The sequence below is a fragment of the Natrix helvetica genome, assembly GCF_964273705.1.
Source record: "Natrix helvetica genome assembly, chromosome: 15".
Lineage (NCBI taxonomy): Eukaryota > Metazoa > Chordata > Lepidosauria > Squamata > Natricidae > Natrix > Natrix helvetica.
In genome coordinates, this window is record NC_138565.1 from 7,277,447 (window position 1) to 7,298,223 (window position 20,777).

Sequence of the window (20,777 nt, forward strand, 5' to 3'; positions counted from 1 at the left end):
CAGTTACCCATGTGTGCTTTCTGGATGTGATTGCTGCAAAAAAGTCTGACACACAGCCCTCCCTAAAAGTGTGTATAGATAGATAGATAGATAGATAGATAGATAGATAGATAGATAGATAGAACTTCTGAAACTTACTGTATTTTTCAGAGTATAAGATGCTCCAGAGTATAAGATGCACCTTAGTTTTTTTGGGAGGAAAATAAGAAAAAAAATATTCTGCCTCTGCCTACCAGCATCCATGGGATTCATCTGGCTAGTCAGTGTGTGAGAGAGTTGAGGGCTGTTCAGAAACAAACAGTATTTGCTGTGTGAGCAACAAGGACGGAGACACAGCAAGGAGCCTGGCCGTGGCTTGTTCTGTACTAAAGCTGCATGCTGTGGTGATATGTGAAACTAAAACTGAAAGTGAAACTTCTCTCCTCTGCTGAACTACCATGTTGGAAAACCTGCTATATATATATATGTATTGTGTCAGAACCCCTGGTATGCCCAAATAGGGGAGGGAATACACTGCTTCCCCTTTCTGTCCTTCGGCTCACTCCAGGAGACCATATTTTTAATGTTGCCTTTGTTATATTTGTGTTGTATTTGTGCTAATAAATAAATAAAGGGAGACTAGTATAGATCTATTTCAAGCTATTTAGCTCTCATCAGCTAGCCATACCCTTACTGGGATTTGAATCTGGGCTGTATTACATATTAAGCAGATGCATTACATATTAGGCTGTATTACATATTAGGCAGATAAGACACACCCAAATTTTCACCCTCTTGGGGGGGGGGGGAGAAAGTGCATCTTATACACCGAAAAATACAGTACTCAGGTCTCCTTATTTAGCATATTCTAATCTGAAATCCCTGGAAACCATTATCCTGTCTATAATTGAACAAGGGATATGAAAATAACCACACACAGAGTCCAATATTACTTGGCTTCAGTGGGGAACAAGGAAAAAAAATCCATGGGAATGTTTGCTTCCTGTCTTTAAAAATTGGGCACTTGTTCTATTTTATCAAAACTTCTTCTAGTGGGTAGAATATGGAATCGTCTTCCAAAGTTGGATCAAATATGTTTTGGGTCATCTCTGGTGTCGGCAAGTTGTACAAAGTTTTAAAGACACACACAGAGTGTCAGGCCTGCAGTCATATTCCTGTTAGGATCTTTGGCCTGCCACACACTCTCTCATTTTACTACGCTGTTTCAACAGTGGGGAAAATGGGAGGGGGAATAGTAAGGAGTAGAATTGTGGAGTGTGTTGTTGTCATTCCTTTCTAGAAGCCCAAGGTCATCCTTTGTCTCTGCACCTCTGCACCTGACCGGAACCAGCTGGGTGGAGATGCCAGCGTGGCCGAAGAAGATTGGACCATGTGATGGATTTATGGGTGTGGGGATAAGATCATGAACTTTAAACTGGGTGGAATCCCAGGAAGCTTTCAGATTTGGGATAATGTCAGCGTTCCAAATATCATGCAGAATTAAATCAGAGCCCAAGGCAGAGCTATCCTTAAAGTTCCAATTTAATAAGACAGACATGTTGGCAACGAACTGTGGCATTCCAAATCTGAAAACTTCCTGGGATTCCACCCAGTTTAAAGTTCATGATCTGATCCCCACACCCATAAATCCATCGCATGGTCCAATCTTCTTCGGCCACGCTGGCATCTCCGCCCATCTGGTTCCAGTCAGGTGCAGAGGTGCGGAGACAAAAGATGACCTTGGGCTTCTAGAAAGGAATGACAACAACACATTCCACAACTCTACTCCTTTCTATCCCCCCCTCCCAATTACTACACTAATGAAACAGCATAGTGAAATAATAGAAAGTGTGGCAGGCCAAAGATCCTTAAAAAAGGAATATGACTGCAGGCCTGACAATTGGACCATGTGGGGACAAGATCATGAACTTTCAACTGGGTGGGAACCCCAGGAAGCGTTCAGATTCGGGTTTCCCACAGTTTGTACCGACGTGTCCCTCTTATTAAATTGGAACTTTTGATGAAAGCTATGCCTTGGACTCTGATTTAATTCTGGATGATATTTGGAACGCCGACACCGAGTCTCTCTCAAAATACACACTCCTATTCAGACGCACAAGACACACACACCAAGTCCCACCGAAGCGTGACCCAGATATTTACCTGCCCCTTCACTGTGTAGTCTGCCAGAATATTCAGCAGTTTATAAAAGACTTCAAACCATGGGAGATAACTAAAAAAAAAAGGAAAGAAAAACACATGTTTGCACATTAATGTTATAGGGGGCGGGGGGGGGGGAGAAACTTTCTTCAGCAAAATGTGTACAAAAAGGCAAAGGAAGCTTGTAGAGATGTCAGCATCAGTCCTTGTATGCCCTAGATCAGTGATGGCTAACTTTTTTGTTGTCATGTACCGAAAGTGTGTACCCGCGCCCATAATGCAATGCGTGCATGACATCTTTTGCGCATGCGATCTGCCCCCTCCCGGGCCCTGTTTAAGGCCTAGTAAGCCTCCTGGGAGCAAAAAACAGGCTGCGGGGGGCGCCATATCCCCCCATGCTCCCCTTGCCCCCCACACATGCGCAATACAACCCCAATGCATGCACACATGCCTCCAAGGGCTGTGACTTGTCCCAGCTTCTGCCAACCGAGCAGTTCGAAAGCACATTAAAAAATGCGAGTAGAGAAATCAGGATCATCTTTGGTGGGAAGGGAACAGCGTTCCGTGCTCCTTTGGCGTTGAGTCATGCCGGCCACATGACCACGGAGACGTCTTCGGACAGCGCTGGCTCTTCGGCTTTGAAACGGAGATGAGGAGTGCCCCCTGGAGTCGGGAACGACTAGTTGTGCGAGAGGAACCTTGACCTTTTACTTTTATGCTAGTTTTGTGACTGCTCAGGAAATAGTCAGGTTTTTGGGGCTCCCGGTATTTTCTTTTGTGTGGGGAACGAGTGCAAATGGCTCTTTTGAGTGCTTAAGGTTGCCTAGATATTGGAGAAATGGGGAACAACCTCTTGGAAAACGAGGACGTTGGCATTTGAAAAAGCAGTTTTATTACCCAGCAGCCGACAAGGAACTGAAGAAGCAGCTCATCGGCTATAAAGCGCTGCTTTTCCCCCCCAGAGGCTTAACGTGTGAAAACCAGGTCCCGCTTAGGGATCTGGGCTCGCTTTGCTAAGCAACTACGCACCGATCTTCCTCGCTTCCAACTGCCACCGACGACTGCCGGAGGGCTCCCAAGGGCCCTGCGTTGTCTTTCTTCCCCCGGGGAAACAAACCACCTTGGCAGGTGTTCTCTCTTCCACAGGGGCAGACTGGAGCCCACTGCAAGACTGGGGGAAATCCCCCAGGGAAAAGGGGAGAGGGGGAAGAAGGGGACTTTGGGAGGATTTTTCTGGGCTCCAAATTGGGGGCTTTGAGGAACATTTGCCTTCCTTCTATCCTTTTCCTCTCTGCTTCCCTCTCTTCCTTCCCCTTTGCCTTCCTTCCTTCCATCCTTCTTTTCTTCCATCCCTTCTTTGCTTTCCTTCCATCCATCTATCCCCTCTTTATCTTCCTTCCTTCCTTTCTTCCACCCATCCCCTTTTCCTTCCCCTTTTCCTTCCTTTCTACTGGCTTCCTTCCATCCATCCCTTTTTTCTTCCTTCCTTTCTTCCATCCGTTCTTTGCCTTCCTTCCATCCCTCTATCCCATCTTTATCTTCCTTCCATCCATCCCCTTTGCCTTCCTTCCTACTGCCTTCCTTCCATCCATCGCATCTTTTCCTTCCTTCCTTCCATCCATCCCTTTTTCCTTCCTTCCTTCCATCCCTTCTTTGCCTTCCTTCCATTCATCTATCCTCTTTATCTTCCTTCCTTCCTTCATTTCTTCCATCCATTCCCTTTTCCTTCCCCTTTGCCTTCCTTCCTACTGCCTTCCTTCCACCCCAACTTTGCCTTCCTTCCATCCATTCCCTTTTCCTTCCTTCCTTCTTTCTTTCCTTCCTTCTGCTCTTTGCCTTCTTTCCTTCCATCCCCTTTTCCTTCCTTCCTTCCATCCATTCCCTTTTCCTTCCTTCCTTCCTTCCTTCCTTCCTTCTGCTCTTTTCCTTCTTTCCTTCCATCCCCTTTGCCTTCCTTCCTTCCCTTCTTTGCCTTCCTTCCATCCATCCCTGTTTCCTTCCCTCCTTCCTTCCTCTTTGCCTTCCTTTCTTCCTTCCTACCTTCCTTCCTCTTTGCCTTCCCTTCCATCCATCTCCTTTTCCTTCCTTCCTTCTTTCCTTCCTTCCGTCCTTCTATTCGCCTTCCTTCCTTCCTTCTTTCCTTCCTTCCTTCTTCCTCCCTCCCTCCTTCCTCTTCTAAGTTCTTCTATTTCAGTTCTCCCAGCTGAGCAGAAGACCAGAGAGAGGATAATTTATCTGGGCGATCTCTGCCTTCTCCGTTTCATTTGTGAGTCTCCTTTTCCAAAGACTGGGAGGGGCAGGAGGCAGCAGCCTCACGCGTTTCTCTGCCTGGAGCTGATGGACCGAGAAACTGGGAGCCCACTTGGGGATTGACGGGGCATGTTTTTCTCATATTTCATTGGTAACCAAGCCCTTCCACTTCCTCTCGGCTCCTCCAGAGCTTTTGATTAACTGCTGCTTTCACGGGTCAGAGGTTAAACAAAGGAAGGGGAAACCCTTACTCAAATGGCCCACAGCCCCCCCCCCAACACACAAACAATTAAAAATAAACCAGCCCAAGGGTGAAGGAGCTGGGAGAGCAATTCAGCTCAAAAGCCGTGAAAGGAACAGGTGGGAAATTCCTCCAAGCACCTCAAGTTCAGAGGCTTAAGGTAAAAGGGAAAGGTTCCCCTCGCACATCTGTGCTGATCGTTCCCGACTCTAGGGGGCGGTGCTCATCTCCGTTTCAAAGCCGAAGAGCCAGCGCTGTCCGAAGATGTCTCCGTGGTCATGTGGCCGGCATGACTCAACGCCTAAGGCTCAAGGAACGCTGCTCCCTTCCCACCAAAGGTGGCTCCTATTTTTCTACTTGCATTTTTTACCTGCTTTCGAACTGCTCGGTTGGCAGAAGCTGGGACAAAGTCACGGGAGCTCAATCCATTACGTGGCGCTAGGGAGTCGAACTGCCGACCTTTCTAATCGACAAGCTCAGCGTCTTAGCCACTGAGCCACAGAGGCTTCAACAGTCATAAATCAGAGAGCAATCCTGGCTTGTTACACCCAATCATACCCTGCACTCAACTTTGCTTGGCAAGGCGAGACCAAATAACTCCATTTATTCTCTCCCACCAGTGTGGGATATTAGCGACCTTCCTTGCCTCCAGTCTCACAGAGGGCAAATTCCCTCCCATGTGTATTTTTACGGTCGTTCATAGCTCTCCGTGGATGTTCTCAAATGGCTTGGGTTAAGTTGCTGCTGTTTTTCTTTTTTTTATCATGTAACAAAACTAAAGAATGAGAAAGATAGTGAAACACCAGCAGGGACTCACTTCCATGAATCAATGTATTGTAGGTCAAGGGGTGTTTCTGTGTGTGTCTTAGAATAACAGATGGAAGGGACCTTGGAGGTCTTCTAGTCCAACCCCCTGTTAGGAAGTCCTACACCACTTCAGACAAATGGCTATCCAACATCTTCTTAAAGACTCCCAGTGTTGGGGCATTCACAACTTCTGGAGGCAACTTCTGTTCCACTGATTAATTGTTCTCACTGTCAGGAAATTTCTCCTCAGTTCTAGGTTGCTTCTCTCCTTGATTAGTTTCCACCCATTGCTTCTTGTCCTGCCCTCAGGTGCTTTGGAGAATAGCTTGACTCACTCTTCTTTGGGGCAACCCCTGAGATATTGGATGACTTCTATCATGTCTCCCCTAGTCCTCCTTTTCATTAAACTAGACATAACCCAGTTCCTGCAACCGTTCTTCATATGTTTGAGTCGCCAGTCCCCTCATCCTCTTTGTCTTCCTTCACCTATCCTCCCCCCAGCTCCTAAGCCTTCTTTGTGCTTTCTTGGCCAAGCTTACTCCACAGGAGAAACAGTCTCTGCCTTATCCAGACCATGGGCTTACAGGAAGTGCCCCAAAGATGCTTATTTATTTTTTTCATTAAGGCAATAGAACTTCCTGGGCTTTTTTTTAAAGACATCTCCCTTCTCATCCAAGAAGCTTCTTGGGTTCCAATTAACGGGTGGGAAACAGAAGGGGTTTATACTCTCTGCAGGGATGAGCTGAATGACTGAGGACCTCCAGAGATGCTTCCAAGAAGGCAAAGCAGATCCTGATATTTGAAGAAGAATAGAAGGGACCTTGGAGGTCTTCTAGTCCAGCCCCCTGCTCCAGCAGGAGAACCGATACTATTTCAGACAAGTGACTTTTCTTACAACTTCTGGAGGCAAGTTGTTCCACCGATTAATTGTTCTAACTTGTCGTGAGATTTCTCCTTAATTCCAGGTTGCTTTGCTCCTTGGTTAGTTTCCATCCATTGTTTCTTGTTCTCCCTTCCGGTGCTTTGGAGAATAATTTGACCCCCCCCTTCTTCTTTATGGCAGCCCCTCAAATACTGGAATCCTGCTATCGTGTCCCCCCTAATTCCTCCTTTATTTAAACTAGCCAAACCCAAATTCTGAAGCCATTCTTCATATGGTTTAATCTCCAGGCCTTTGATCCTCTTAGTTGCTCTTCTCTGAACTTCTTCCAAAGTCTTAACATCTTTTTTCTGTAACGTGGGGACCAAAATTGGTTGCAGGATTCCAGGTGTGGCTTTATTAAGGCTTTATAAAGCGGTACCAATACTTCACGTGATCTTGATTCTACGCCTCTGTTTATAGAACCCAGGATTGGATAACATATATGGAGAACAGAAGCTTCCCAAGAGCAAAAGTGGAACGAGACGGCCACAGAGTGGGGGGGAGGAAATAATAAAAAGATTAACAGAGTTGCAAGGGACCTTGGAGGCCATCTAGTCCAACCCCCCACCCAAGCTGGAGACTCTACACCTTTTCTGATCCAAGGAACAGCCTGATCCCAAACCATCGTGCTCAGCCTTTTCCTCCCAGCTTAATATTGTGACATATTCTGCAACCCTCTTGGGCTGCTAAATATATTTTCTCTGCTGCCTCCAGGACAATTCTGGGTTTCCTTTCCCTTGAGGGATTGTCTTAGTTAAGAGACTGCTGGTCACCATCCTGTTGCCCAACTATTGTGACTTGGGGGGGGGGTCACTATAATTGAAGGGAGTGGGGTTTGCGAGGAGGAGAAAGAGGGAGGAAGAGGAAGAAGAAGTAGGAAAGAGATGGAAGAATAAGGAGGGAGGAGGGAGGAGGAAGAAGAAGTAGGAAGGAAGTGGAAGGATAAGGAGGAAGGAGGAGGAGAGAGGAAGGTGGGAGGGGGAGGGGGAGGAAGAAGTAGGAAGGAGGTGGAATGATAAGGAGGAAGGAGGAGGAGGAAGGAAAAGGAGGAGGCAGATGCAAGGAGGGAGGAGGGAGGAAGAGGGGGAGGAGGAAGAAGTAGGAAGGAAGAGGAAGGATAAGTAGGAAGGAGGAGGAAGGTGGGAGAAGGAAGAAGGAGAGGAGGAGAAGGGAGAAGGAAGGAGGGGGGAGGAAGAAGAAGGAAGGAGGAGGAGGAGGAAGGATAAGTAGGAAGGAGGAGGAAGGTGGGAGAAGGAAGAGGGGGAGGAGCAGAAGGGAGAAGGAAGGAGGGGGGAGGAATAAGAAGGAAGGAGGAGGAGGAGGAAGGATAAGTAGGAAGGAGGAGGAAGGTGGGAGAAGGAAGAGGGGGAGGAGCAGAAGGGAGAAGGAAGGAGGGAGGAGGAAGGAGGAGGAAGGAGGAGGACAGATAAGGAGGATGGAGAAGGAGGGAAGTAGAAGGAGAGAGGAGGAGGAAGGTGGAAGGTGGGAGAAGGAAGAAGGGGAGGAGCAGAAGGGAGAAGGAAGGAGGGAGGAGGAAGGAGGAGGACAGATAAGAAGGACAGAGAAGGAGCAAAGTAGAAGGAGAGAGGAGGAGGAAGGTGGAAGGTGGGAGAAGGAAGAAGGGGAGGAGGAGAAGGAAGAAGGAAGGAGGGGGGAGGAAGAAGAAGGAAGGAGGGAGGAGGAAGGAGGAGGAAGGAGGAGGACAGATAAGGAGGACGGAGAAGGAGGGAAGTAGAAGGAGAGAGGAGGAGGAAGGTGGAAGGAGGTGGAAGGAGAGAGGAGGAGGAGGAAGAAGGAAAAGGAAGAAAGAGGAGGAGGCTACAGTCCTGGAAGTGATGTTGTTATCTGCAACCAACGCCTAAGAGCAAAATGCCACTAACATCCAACAACAACTGCCAATTAAAAAGCGGTGTAAGTGCTTGCAAATCCGACACGGAAGCTCAGCAGCCGGAGAGAGATCAGCACGTCAGAGTGTCCCCGGGGTCGACAACCGTCGAGCCCTCTCTGAGGAGATAAGCATTCCTCGCCAGATGTGTTCCTCCTGGCTACCACACAGCCCGGGGCTGACGCAACACGCCACCTCAGAGCAGTGCGGAAGTCCAGGGGACATGGTCGATTCCTGGAGATGCTCGCTTTGGTCTACCTTGATGTTAAGAGACGTAAAACATGAGTAGACTCACTTCCAATCTCCTCTGGAAATCAGATCTGCCGGAAAAAGGGAAAGCCAATCACCTCTGGACTTTCCTCCCTGCAGCCTCGGACTGACCACAACCAGAGTCCGAAGACTCCTCTGGATGGGCCTCCGGTCTGATCCAACAAGAGGTCATTACACTCCAAAGTTTAAACTGAGTCAGAGTTCACCGTGGGAATGTTTCAGTGCGAAACGAAACAGCTGCTTCCGATTTGAAGGAAGGCAGGAAAAAGATATACTTTTTTGCATTCTCCCTTCGGTGATAAGGGACGGATCCTTTCTCCCACCATGCTGGAGCTGAGGCTACAAGCAAAGCATTGATTTCAAAGGAAGCTTTGCAAACATGGGCTTTGGTGGGTCAGGTCCTCCCTAGTGCCCACCGCCCATGTTCTAGCACAACAGATGCTGGACCGAGTACAAGGGCATCAGTCCGAGCCACGAAAACCTGATGGTGAACTGAAAGGGTCTATGACAGTTCGCTTCAGCCAACCACTTGCCATGGGCAACTCTCCATAACCAACTCTCCATGGCCAACTCTTTTGGCCAACTCTCCGTAGCCAACTCTCTGCAGCCAACTCACAATGGCCAACTCTCCACAGCCAACTCATCATGACCATCCCTTCACAATCAACTCTCTGCGGCCAACTCTCCACAGCCAACTCTCTGTGGCCAACTCATCATGACCATCCCTTCACAGCCAACTCTCTGTGGCCAACTCATCATGACCATCCCTTCACAGTCAACTCTCTGTGGCCAACTCATCATGACCATCCCTTCACAGCCAACTCTCTGTGGCCAACTCATCATGACCATCCCTTCACAGTCAACTCTCTGTGGCCAACTCGTCATGGCCAACTCTCCACAACCAACTCTCTGTGGCCAACTCATCATGACCATCCCTTCACAGTCAACTCTCTGTGGCCAACTCATCATGACCATCCCTTCACAGTCAATTCTCTGTGGCCAACTCGTCATGGCCAACTCTCCACAGCCAACTCTCTGTGGCCAACTCATCATGACCATCCCTTCACAGTCAACTCTCTGTGGCCAACTCATCATGACCATCCTTTCACAGTCAACTCTCTGTGCCCAACTCACCATGGCCAACTCCCTACAGCCCACTCACCATGGTCAACTCACCATGGCCAACTCTCTGTGCCCAACTCATCATGGCTAACTCTCCACAGCCAACTCACCATGGCCAACTCTACACAACTTGCTGTGGCCAACTCACTATGAACAACTTGCCATGGCAAGTTGCCATTGCAAGTTGGTTATGGCAGGTTGTCCCATTCCAAACTGAATGGAGGCAACCCTGGTTCCTATTTTTCTACTTGCATTTTTTAACGTGCTTTCAAACTGCTAGGTTGGCAGAAGCTGGGGCGAGTCACGGGAGCTCACTCCGTTACGTGGCGCTAGGGATTCGAACTCCCGAACTGCCGATCTTTCTGATCGACAAGCTCAGCGTCTTAGCCCCTGAGCCAAGTGGGGAGCCCTAGTGGATGACAATATAGAATAGCCAAAGGTTCCCCTTGCACATCTGTGCTAGTCGTTCCCGACTCTAGGGGGCAGTGCTCATCTCCGTTTCAAAGCCAAAGAGCCAGCGTTGTCCGAAGACGTCTCCGTGGTCATGTGGCCGGCAGGACTAACAACGACAACTTATGCTACAGAGATCCAGAGGGATGGGAAAGAAGGGACGGATGTCCTTAAATGTTGACCCCCGTGCCAAAGACCCTTCCCCAAAATGTAGCTAAGAGAGGGGCGTAGCCAAGAGAAAAACGTACCCTTAAACATGCCTGCAAATATATTCCTTGCCATTCACATTAATATTCCTCGTGCTTTCATGATATTCCCCGGTGGGGTGTTGAGAAGTACACAATGTTGAGGGTCCTCGAGGGCTACACCTGAGGCTTTTTTTTGGGGTGGGGGAGCCACCTTTCGCCTTTTTAATTTGCACAACCCACTCCAGCGCAAGAAAATACCTGGAAGGGTTGCCACACAGTTCCCGGAGAACGAAAAGAGAGAGAGAGAAAAAAACACCATTTAAATATCAGATGATCCCTTCTCATCTTTGAAGGGGAGAGAAATTCTCCCTTCCAAGAGCACCCCCCCCCCCAAAGCTGAAGCAGCTGTTTCTTCTCCCATCAAGACAGGCTTAATGAGTTGGAAGTTTGTATAATAAATACCCTTCCCTTTGAAATGTGACGATTCCGCCATTAGCGTGCCTTTGATTTTTTCTTCCTTTTCCTTTTAAAAGAGCTCATTAGAATAGCAGGGAGAGGGAGAACGGCACGAGATCTCCCCTAAATCACCCCGCCGGCTCTCCTCTCCTCCCCGGCTAGGAGTTCCCAAGGTCAGGGGCGAGGAAGAGCTGGCTGCAAGGGAGCACAGGGATGGGAGAAAGAGGCAGTAGCCTCGGAACTGGGTGAGCGAAGGGGCATCGGGTTATCCGTTTTTGCTGGCCAGCAGGAGGAGGAGGAGGAGGAAGAGGAAGAGGGGGGAGAAGGAAGAAGGGGAAGAGGAGGGAAAAGGGAGAGAAGGGGGACAAGGAGGAGGAAGAGAAGGAGGGAGAAGGAGAAGAGGAGGGAGAGGGAGAGAAAGGGACAAGGAAGAGGAGAAGGAGGGAGAAGAGAAAAGGAGAAGAGGAAGGAGAGGAGGAAAAGGGAAAGAAGTGGGGCAAGGAGGAGGAGGAGGAGGAAGAGGAGGAGGAGGGAGAAGAGGAAGAGGAAGGAGAGGAGGAAAATGGAGAGAAGGGGTTCAAGGAGGAGGAGGAAGAAGAGGAGGGAGGAGGAGAAGAGCAGAAGGGAGAGAAGGGGAGGAGGAAAAGGGAGAGAAGGGGGACGAGGAGGAGGAAGAGAAGGAGGAGGAGGGAGGAGGGAGAGAAGAGAAGAAGGGAGACGAGGAGGAGGAGGAGGAGGAGGAATGTGGGGTCCTTGGCCCTCTCTGAGTTTGGTTGCTTTGTTGCAGATATTTTATTACCCAGCTGAGTAACATCATCAGTGTTAGAAGGGAGGGGGGGAGGAGAAGAGGAGGGAGATGAGGAGAATGGAAAGAAGGTTGGACAAGGAGGAGGAGGATGGAAAAGGAAAACTATGGAATCCTTGATGCTCTCTGACCTTGGTGGTTTTCTTGCAGACATTTCATTACCCACCTAGGTAACATCATCAGTGCTGGAAGGAGTGGGGCATGTGAGGTGGTGGTGGTGGAGGAGGAGGAGTGGAAGGAGGAGGAGGAGGATAAGAAGAGGATGGAGGGGGAGGAGGAAGAAGAAGGTGGAGGAAGAAGAAGGCGGAGGAAGAAGGAGGAGGAGGAGGACAAGGAAGAGGAGGAGGAGGAGGAGGAGGAGGAGGAGGAGGAGGAGGAGGAGGAGGAGGAGGAGGAGGAGGAGGAGGAGAAGAAGAAGAAGAAGAAACAAAAATCGACTGTTTTCCTTTTTGCTGGGACATGCTCAACTACGAGTACCTTCCATCGAGCAGATCTCCTTCGTGTTTCCTCAACCTTCCCAAATCCCCCAAACACAAGAGAATATCTTTCCCTGCGCTAAGCCTCTCGTTAATTCCTTCTTCTGTCCTTGTAGAAGACGGTCTGCCCATTACAGGGAGGCATTTTCACACTTGCAAGCTTAAAGCACGCACACACACACACACACACACACACACACAGGCCCAATCACCATGGCAACAATCATGCCTATTGATGAGATACTGGCATGGCTGCCGCAGAGGAGACCCCGGGATCTGGAAACATCGGCCCGTAAATGTGGGAAACTCCGCTTGGCTCACGGAGTTGGGCCCGGCTTCATTAAAGGCTGAGGGAGGGGCGGAATTAACGCAGCCCACCCCGCAATGGGGGGGGAGAGGCCCCTTCCAGGCGCGTCCTTTGCAACTGGCGGGTGGTAACTGCCCACTCCCTTAAGCTTTGCCCACTGCCATCCGGAAGAGATGCTCGAAATTCTCCGCTGGGAGAAAACCGGAGCCCCCCAAAAATGGGCTTCCAAGTCGAGAAACGATCCCAAGGTTTTGCTCCACCATCGGGATAGAGCTGGAAGGGACCTTGGAGGTCTTCTAGTCCAGCCCCCCCCCCCCCCCCCCCGCTCAACCAGGAGACCTGAGACCAGGGATAGCTCACCTTTTTTGTCATCGCGGGCCAAAAGCACCCGTAATGCAGCGAGCACCCAGCCCCACCATGCCCCATTTTGGGCCCGGATATGCCTCCTACAACAACATGGAAGCCAAGCAGGGGGTGGGGGTGGGGAGGGGGGGCACTTGCATTGCATTTTGAAGCCTCGCACAGCACCTGCCCCCCTGCCCCGTTTTGGCATCCAGGTTGGCTTCCCTGCATGCATGGCAGAGACCCGAAGACCAGCTGGCTGGCAGGAGGCGCGCGAGTATACGCAGTGGAGATGTGCCTGGGGCAGGGGGTCAGCAAACTTAAACACTCAAAGAGTCATTTGGAGCCGTTTCCCACAGACAAAGAAAAGACCGAAAGCCACAAAGGTCCTAACCGGAAGCCCCCCGTTCAATTCTGGAGCTGACCGGAAGTTCAATTTCCCCCACCGTAGAGTCTCCTCCTGGCGCGGCGTCCTTTTTCCTCTACCTGTCCTAACCGAAAGCCCTATCAATTGTGGAGACGACTGGAAAAACCCTCCCCTTGCCGTAGAGTCTTCTCCTGGCGCACTCTGCTTCTCCCCTCCCTCCCCCCACCGGAAGCTCCTCTCAAAATTGTGGCGCCGAGCGGAGGGAGGAAAGAGCCACATGCGACTCAAGAGCCACATGCGGCTCAAGAGCCGCAGTTTGCTGACCCCTGGCCTGGGGCAACAGCTGACGTGCCCACAGAGAGATCATTGCAGGCCGATACTATTTCATATACTGGACTATTTCAGACAAGTGGCGGTCGCTTCCCGGATGTCAATTGCTTTTCCGGCAGAAACGCTGCTTTTGTGATGCCCTGTCCCCCCGCCAGCCAGCTGGTCTTCAGTGAGCTACTCCTGGCCATGAAGACTCCCGCCAGCCAGATGATTTTCGGGTCCTTGCTGCACAGGTGCAAGGGGGTGACGCATGCACATGCCTGGGGGACGGAGGGGAGCACCGTGGCCCGTTTTTTGCTCCAGGAGACTTCAGAGAGCACCGCTAGGCTCAAAATGGGGCATGAGGGGGGCGGGGGTTGTTGCATGCACATTGCATTATGGATGTGGACACACGCCTGCATGCTGTCGCACGGACGTGTTTCAGCACGTGAGAAAAAGGTTAGCCATCCCCGACCAAGCCAAACACGCATGATTTGAAGCAGCGGCGAAAGTTGGGGCCGCTAGCTGTCCCGTAGCACACCAGCTGCAAAACAGATTCTTCTAGAAAGAGGCTGGACTGTGTCAGGCCCAACGACCCCAAGGCCGATCTTCCTCAACCGTTTTCCGTCGGGCAATGCCCTTCGAAGATGCTTCAAGACCTCCACGGGGCTATCAGGAGCCCTTCCCAGCCTCCCCATCTGGTTCTCCTCCTCTCACACCTCCTCCGCCTCCGTCACCTCCGCTCATTATCGGCTAAAACCTCCCGGGAATCTCTCCCCGGTTCTTGTTTTTAGGAAGAGGAAGTGGTCCTCTAATCTCTCTTGCCCGCTTCTGTCAGCAGAACAGGAGAGAGGTCTTGGCCCGCCCCCCTGACAGATGTTTTCTAGACCAGGGGTCAGCAACCTTTTGGACATCAGGGACCACTCAATTCATAATTTTAAATCCCGCGGACCGCTAATATGATCTTCCTAATGACTGGCGGGTGGGCGTGGCTAGGTGGTCAAGTGACTGGGTGGGCGTTAGCCAACTTGATTTCACTCATGTTGAGGGGCGCCTTATCAGTCTCTACTCGCCCCTCCACTCCCAGCCCCTCCTCGCCTGCCCACCCAGGCTCCTTAGGGCCCCAACAGGAAGCCGTTGCTGGAGCTAAGCAGCCTCCAGGAGAAAGAGTTGGCAAAAGAGCTCAGCTCAAATGGGATCTGGCCAAGAAGGAGGCTCAGCAGAAGCACCTCACTGAGGACTGGGAGCATAGGTTTTCCAAGCAGAGGGAAGACTTGGGGGAGTTCAAGGCCAGGTACCGGCACCTGGAGGCTCAGCGGGCTGAGATGGTCAGCCAGTTCCAGGCCCTGATGCAGTCCCACTGGAACGAGGCCCTCCGGCTCTTCCCCACCAGTGGCTCTTCCCTCCAGCCTTTGCCCAAAGCCCCCCACCAGGAGGCTGAAGCAGACCCTAAGTTGAATTTCTTCCCCCCTCTGACCCCCACATAAAGACCCCAAAGGGGGAGACTCTCTGCAGCAACACAAGCGTCCATTGCACATATCCGTCCCAGGGGGGCGTAGTTTGAGGACCGCTGATTTAGTGCAATATAAAAAATGCAAATAATTTTTATATGGACCACCAGTGGTCCACAGAGCACCAGTTAGCCTCATTAGGAGGCTCAGTAGCTAAGACCCTGAACTTGCCAATCAGAAAGGACGACAGTTCGGCAGTTCAAAACCCGAGTATAGCTCTGCGGCGTGAGTTAGGGGGTTGGACTTGGTGACCTCCAAGGTCCCTTCCAACTCTTGTTACGGTTATAGTTGGTGACTGCTGTTTTAGACTCCGGGAAGCCAGCCCAAAACGGAAGCTCTTGGGGGTGGCATGCCCCCCTACCCACCCACCTCCGTATCCCCTTCCCCTCTTTCAAGTGGCGTAGGGGGGAAGGGGGAGGGAGAAGAGCCGGGCTTCCCCCCGCCCCCAAGGGAAGTGCTAATGCACAATGCATTAGCACTAACAGAAGACGGCCAACTTAGCCAAAGGGCCAAAGGGTTAATAATAAAAAAAAAAAGTGGCAGGATTTAACAACTACTATCAGTTGCTTGGCAACTGGATAAGGTGCCTTAGGAAAGCTTAATTAATGAATGGGGAGGAAAAGTGGGTCCGTGGTAAATAAAACCGACTCTCCGCCTTCCTTCTCACAACTTTCCTCTCCTCGTTCCATCCAGAGGGAGTTTCCCACCACCAAAGATCTCCATCTTGGATTGGGCCACTTTTTAAAGAGAGAAAGTTGCTCCTACAAGAACTACTAGAGACACTGAAATCTCCGCGTGTCCAAGGAGTGAGAAGATCGTCCTAAACTTTAGGACAGATCAGCCGGTCTTTGGCAGGACAAGGGAAAGACCATGAAACCAACACAATGCGAGACCAGCGTGTGTCTTCAAGGGCTCTTCGGACCTTGGCTTCCCCCAAAAGCACGGGGAAGAGTCCTGGTCCCGACAAAACCACTTTTGTTAAATGAATGTAGATTCCTCTCATTCCCCTTCAGCAAAGGCCTGGCAAAGAGTCTTTCAAAGGCGTATTTATGACCACAGACCTTATCTAGCTTGGAAAGCGGCCATGTACATATTTCCCAAATGAGGGGCTGTGCAAGGAAAGATTTGGCACAGAGTCTCTGAGATTCAGGGACAGATCTTCACACTCCTGAAACGAATCTAACCACCGAACAAATGAATTGTTTCCTGCAAAAGCCCCCTCCCCTTTCTCTCCTCTTTTGCTTCCTATGGGAGGGGCTATTCCCCGTCCACCTGTGGCTTTACTCCCAAGTCAACCCTGATTTCTGAGTTGTTCTTTTCTTCTGGCAGCTCTGCACATGCACACACTGGGAACAGGCTCCAGCTGTTCTTCTGCCTCGTTGCTGTCTAGCTCTGAAGGCAGCTGATCACTTCCAGCCGGCCTCAGCCCCGTCTTTGCCTCCGACGCAGAGACCTTGCCCGATCCTTCCCCAGACTCCAGGACTGGCCCATGCTCCTCCCCAACCTCCTCACTGTCCGAATCTGCTGCCAGTTCTGCTGGCGGGCCACAACAAGGGCACACACACATACACACATACGTACATACATATACATATATACACACATGTAGTAGGCACAACCAGGCAATCAATCAATCTTCAACTATAACAGAGAGAGAGAGAGAGAGAGAGAGAGGCCCTCACAACCAATCAATCTTCAACTATAACAGAGACAGAGAGAGACAGAGAGAGGGACACACACACACACACACACACACAGAGAGAGAGAGAGAGAGAGAGAGAGAGAGAGAGGCCCTCACAACCAATCAATCTTCAACTATAACAGAGAGAGAGAGAGAGAGAGAGAGAGAGAGAGAGAGAGAGAGAGAGGCCCTCACAACCAATCAATCTTCAACTATAACAGAGACAGAGAGAGACAGAGAGAGGGACACACACACACACAGAGAGAGAGAGAGAGAGGCCCTCACAATCAATCAATCTTCAACTATAAGAGAGAGAGAGAGAGAGAGAGAGAGAGGCCCTCACAATCAATCAATCTTCAACTATAACAGAGAGAGAGAGAGAGAGAGAGAGAGAGAGGCCCTCACAATCAATCAATCTTCAACTATAACAGAGAGAGAGAGAGAGAGAGAGAGAGAGAGAGAGAGAGAGAGAGGCCCTCACAACCAATCAATCTTCAACTATAACAGAGACAGAGAGAGACAGAGAGAGGGACACACACACACACACACACAGAGAGAGAGAGAGAGAGAGAGAGAGAGAGAGAGAGGCCCTCACAATCAATCAATCTTCAACTATAAGAGAGAGAGAGAGAGAGAGAGAGAGAGAGGCCCTCACAACCAATCAATCTTCAACTATAACAGAGACAGAGAGAGACAGAGAGAGGGACACACACACACACACACAGAGAGAGAGAGAGAGAGAGAGAGAGAGAGAGAGAGATGCCCTCACTTGGCCTCCCTTATATAGACAGCTTCTTAAAGTGATAACCCCACTGACTCATTCTCATTGCATCATCTCAGTTTACAGCCTTACAGCAGCTGGTCAGCTATTAAATCATCATTACCTTAACATGCTCCATCACAGGTGGTTTTAAAAAAAAGACTGGACTTGTTTGGAAAGGCACAGGCAAGCCACTTCCCTGAAAAGGGTTCCAATGCAACCTGCCCAAATGTTGAAATACACCATGCAAGTGAAAGGAAGAGAGTGGAAGGGAGGAAGGGAGATTAGAGGAAGAAGAGAGGGGTTAGGAGAGAGGGTGGAAAGATGAGGAGAGAAAGAAGGAGTAGAAAGAGAAGAGAGGAGAAGGGAAGAGGAAGGGGAAGTAGAGAAGAGAGAGACAGTAGAGGGAAGAAAGGAGGTAGGAAGGAGGAGAGCGAGAGAGAGAGAAGAGGCAAGAAAGCGATGGATAGGGTATAAATATGGTGTACGGAAAGCAGAAGAGCAAATGATAGTTTTGGGGGGTTGATGATAAGAGGAATTGATATAATATTGAATAATTCAAAATAGTATTGGTTAAGATACTCCAGAAGTTGTGAATGCCCCAACACTGGAAGTCTTTAAGAAGAGGTTGGATAGCCATCTGTCTGAAACGGTTTAGGGTTTCCTGCCTAGGCAGGGGGTTGGACTAGAAGACCTCCAAGGTCCCTTCCAACTCTACTATGGTATTATTGCATTATTGTATTGTAAGATGCAATGGTATACATGCGGTTATTTGTATGAAAATTAAAAAAAATAAACAACTTTTCACACAAAGAAAAGAAAATGGTTTCAATGCCACCAAGAAACTGGCACTCATACTTTGGAAGAAGCGCAGAGAAGAGCAACTAAGACAATTAAAGGCCTGGAGACTGGGGGGGGGGGGACATGATAGCAGGCTTCCAGTATTTGAGGGGCTGCCAGAAAGAAGGGTGGGGGGTCAATTTATTTCCAAAGTACCGGAAGGCAGGACAAGGAACAATGGATGGAAACTAATCGAGAAGAGAAGCAACCTGGAACGAAGGGAGAAACTTCCTAACAGGGAGGACCATTCACCAGTGGAACAGCTTGCTACTAGAAGCTGTGGGTGCTTCATCCCTGGAGGTTTTTTAAGAAGAGACTGGACAGCCGTTTGCCCAGAATGGTATGGGATCTCCTGCTGGAGCAGGGGGTTGGACTAGAAGACCTCCAAGGTCCCTTCCAGCTCTATTCTCATTGGTGGATTGCAAGAGAACCAGGGGAATGCCAAAATGCTGCCCTCAACAACCAGATTTCCTGGCAAAGCTCGGATCCAGTGGGAGAGCTGGCACCTCCTTTGCTGGGGCGGGGGAGAGGGGGGCACGGAGCCAAATCCACTGCTCAGACTTGCTTGCCTGAATGCTTCGGGAGAAAGGAAGAGAGTCGATGGGGCTTACAAGCCCCTCTTCTTTTCACAGCAAGAGAAGGGGGGAAAAAAAGGGGGGGAAGCCACATCATAACTTAATCCCGGGGTAAAAAGCACTGTGGCCTCAAGCTGCCTGCTTCTCCCCCGCCCCTCCATCCCTTCACAAAGCCTGGAGAAGAACACAGAAGCCAGGCAGGGAGCCTTTCAAACTCTTGACCAGGATTGAGGGGCGGGGGGGGGGGGGGTTGAAAGGACACAGACCCTCAAGCAAATAGAGAACAAAACGAAGGCCGTGTAACTCAGCTTCCCCCAGAGGCCCTTCCCAGCCACCCAAGGAGAGGTGCGGCTGGAGCAGTAGACCCCAAATTGCCTCGCAGGAAGCATCGGGTGGCGACGCTTGTGATTTCTGAGGTTTCCCGCTGGCTTCCCAGTCGTAGTCAATGGGGAAGCCAGCAGGAAGTCGGAAGTCATGAACACGAGAGGTCTTCGCTTAACAGCTTACGCCGTTCTCTCTTTAACGACAGCAAGAAGTCCGGTTTCACCATCTAGCAGGCGGTGCCTTTCTCCTCCATTCCGTGTTGTTGTCTGTCTCTTGCAAAGACCCCTGAATCAAGAGCACAGATCTTGTCTTCTTGGGGAGAGCAGAACGCAATCTAAGTCAACAATGACTCCCTCCTCCTGACTCCCGAACAGGGAATGTATTGTATCTACTCCAGAGGAACTAAGTCAGCTCCTGCAGCTCCGGAGCCACATGTGGCTCTTTTATCCCTCTACTGCGGCTCTGTGTCGCCGGTCGGCTCCACAATTAATAGGGCTTTCGGTTAGGACGGGTAGAGCAAAAAGGGTGCCGCGCTAGGAGGAGACTCTATGGTGAGGGAACCGGACTTCCTGTCGGCTTCAGAATTAAATGGGGGGGGGGCTTCCGGTTAGGACCTTTGTGGCTCTTTGAGTGTTTAAGATTGACGACCCCTGAACTAATCAAACAAGATTCTTTCCAAACTGTAGGGCAGTTTGCAAAACAGAAGACGGCGGGAATTAAACGTCTAAAATTCGACACGCAGGGAACACGGTACTAATTGAAGATTAGGACAGGGGGATTTTCCTGGCCTCACCCAATTAAGGAGCTTTTGCTGGGGGGGGGGGAACCGTGGTCTACACAGCGCCTTTCCACTATCATGACATGCACGATTTGAGGATTATCCAAAGAAAGAGGAGACCTTCTGCACTGCCCTGAATTTCTTGGGAGAAAGCAGAGAGTTGTGTCACAAACTGCAACAGTGACACAACAGTGAAAAAGAAGATGTGATGTGAAAGCAAATGAAGAGGTCTCTGTATCTATTTCCCTTTTACAAGAATTGCAGTTCTGATCGCCTGATGGAGATTCTCAGTCCTCCACCTTGTCCCAAAGGTGCTTTTTTTTTTTTTTTTTGCATGAAGCAACTGGACTTTCTGGTTTTTCTTTTGAAGAGGTTTCGCTTCTCATCCCAGACGCTTCTTCAGCTCTGACTGGATGGATGGTGGGGAATGGAAGGATTTACACTCCTTGCAGACAGCTGGTCCTTTGCATCCTTTTGGAGGGTCGTTGAGGCCACTTGGGGGTTTATTTGTGTCTTCTTTGAAGACATTTTGCTTCTCATCCCAGAAGCTTCTTCAGCTCTGACTGGATGATGGTGGGGAATGGAAGGATTTACACTCCTTGTAGACAGCTGGTCCTTTGCATCCTTTGAGAGGGTCATTGAGGCCACTTGGGGGTTTCTCTGTGTCTTCTGTGAAGACATTTTGCTTCTCATCCCAGAAGCTTCTTCAGCTCTGACTGGATGATGGTGGGGAGTGGAAGGATTGATGCTCCTTGCAGACAGCTGGTCCTTTGCATCCTTTGAGAGGGTCGTTGAGGCCACTTGGGGGTTTATTTGTGTCTTCTTTGAAGACATTTTGCTTCTCATCCCAGAAGCTTCTTCAGCTCTGACTGGGTGATGGTGGGGAATGGAAGGATTGATGCTCCTTGCAGACAGCTGGTCCTTTGCATCCTTTCAGAGGGTCGTTGAGGCCACTTGGAGGCTTCTCTGTGT

At 50.1% G+C, this 20,777-nt stretch overlaps 1 protein-coding gene across 1 annotated transcript in view; it reads right to left on the minus strand.

Annotated features, from left to right (window-relative positions):
* The window catches only part of DENND1A (DENN domain containing 1A), a 224,199-nt gene that overhangs the window by 107,217 nt on the left and 96,205 nt on the right, over positions 1-20,777 (minus strand). Inside the window, exon 6 of the mRNA XM_081967098.1 lies at positions 2,143-2,212. Within this exon, the coding sequence (XP_081823224.1) occupies positions 2,143-2,212 (70 nt within the window). The remainder of the gene's footprint in view (positions 1-2,142; positions 2,213-20,777) is intronic.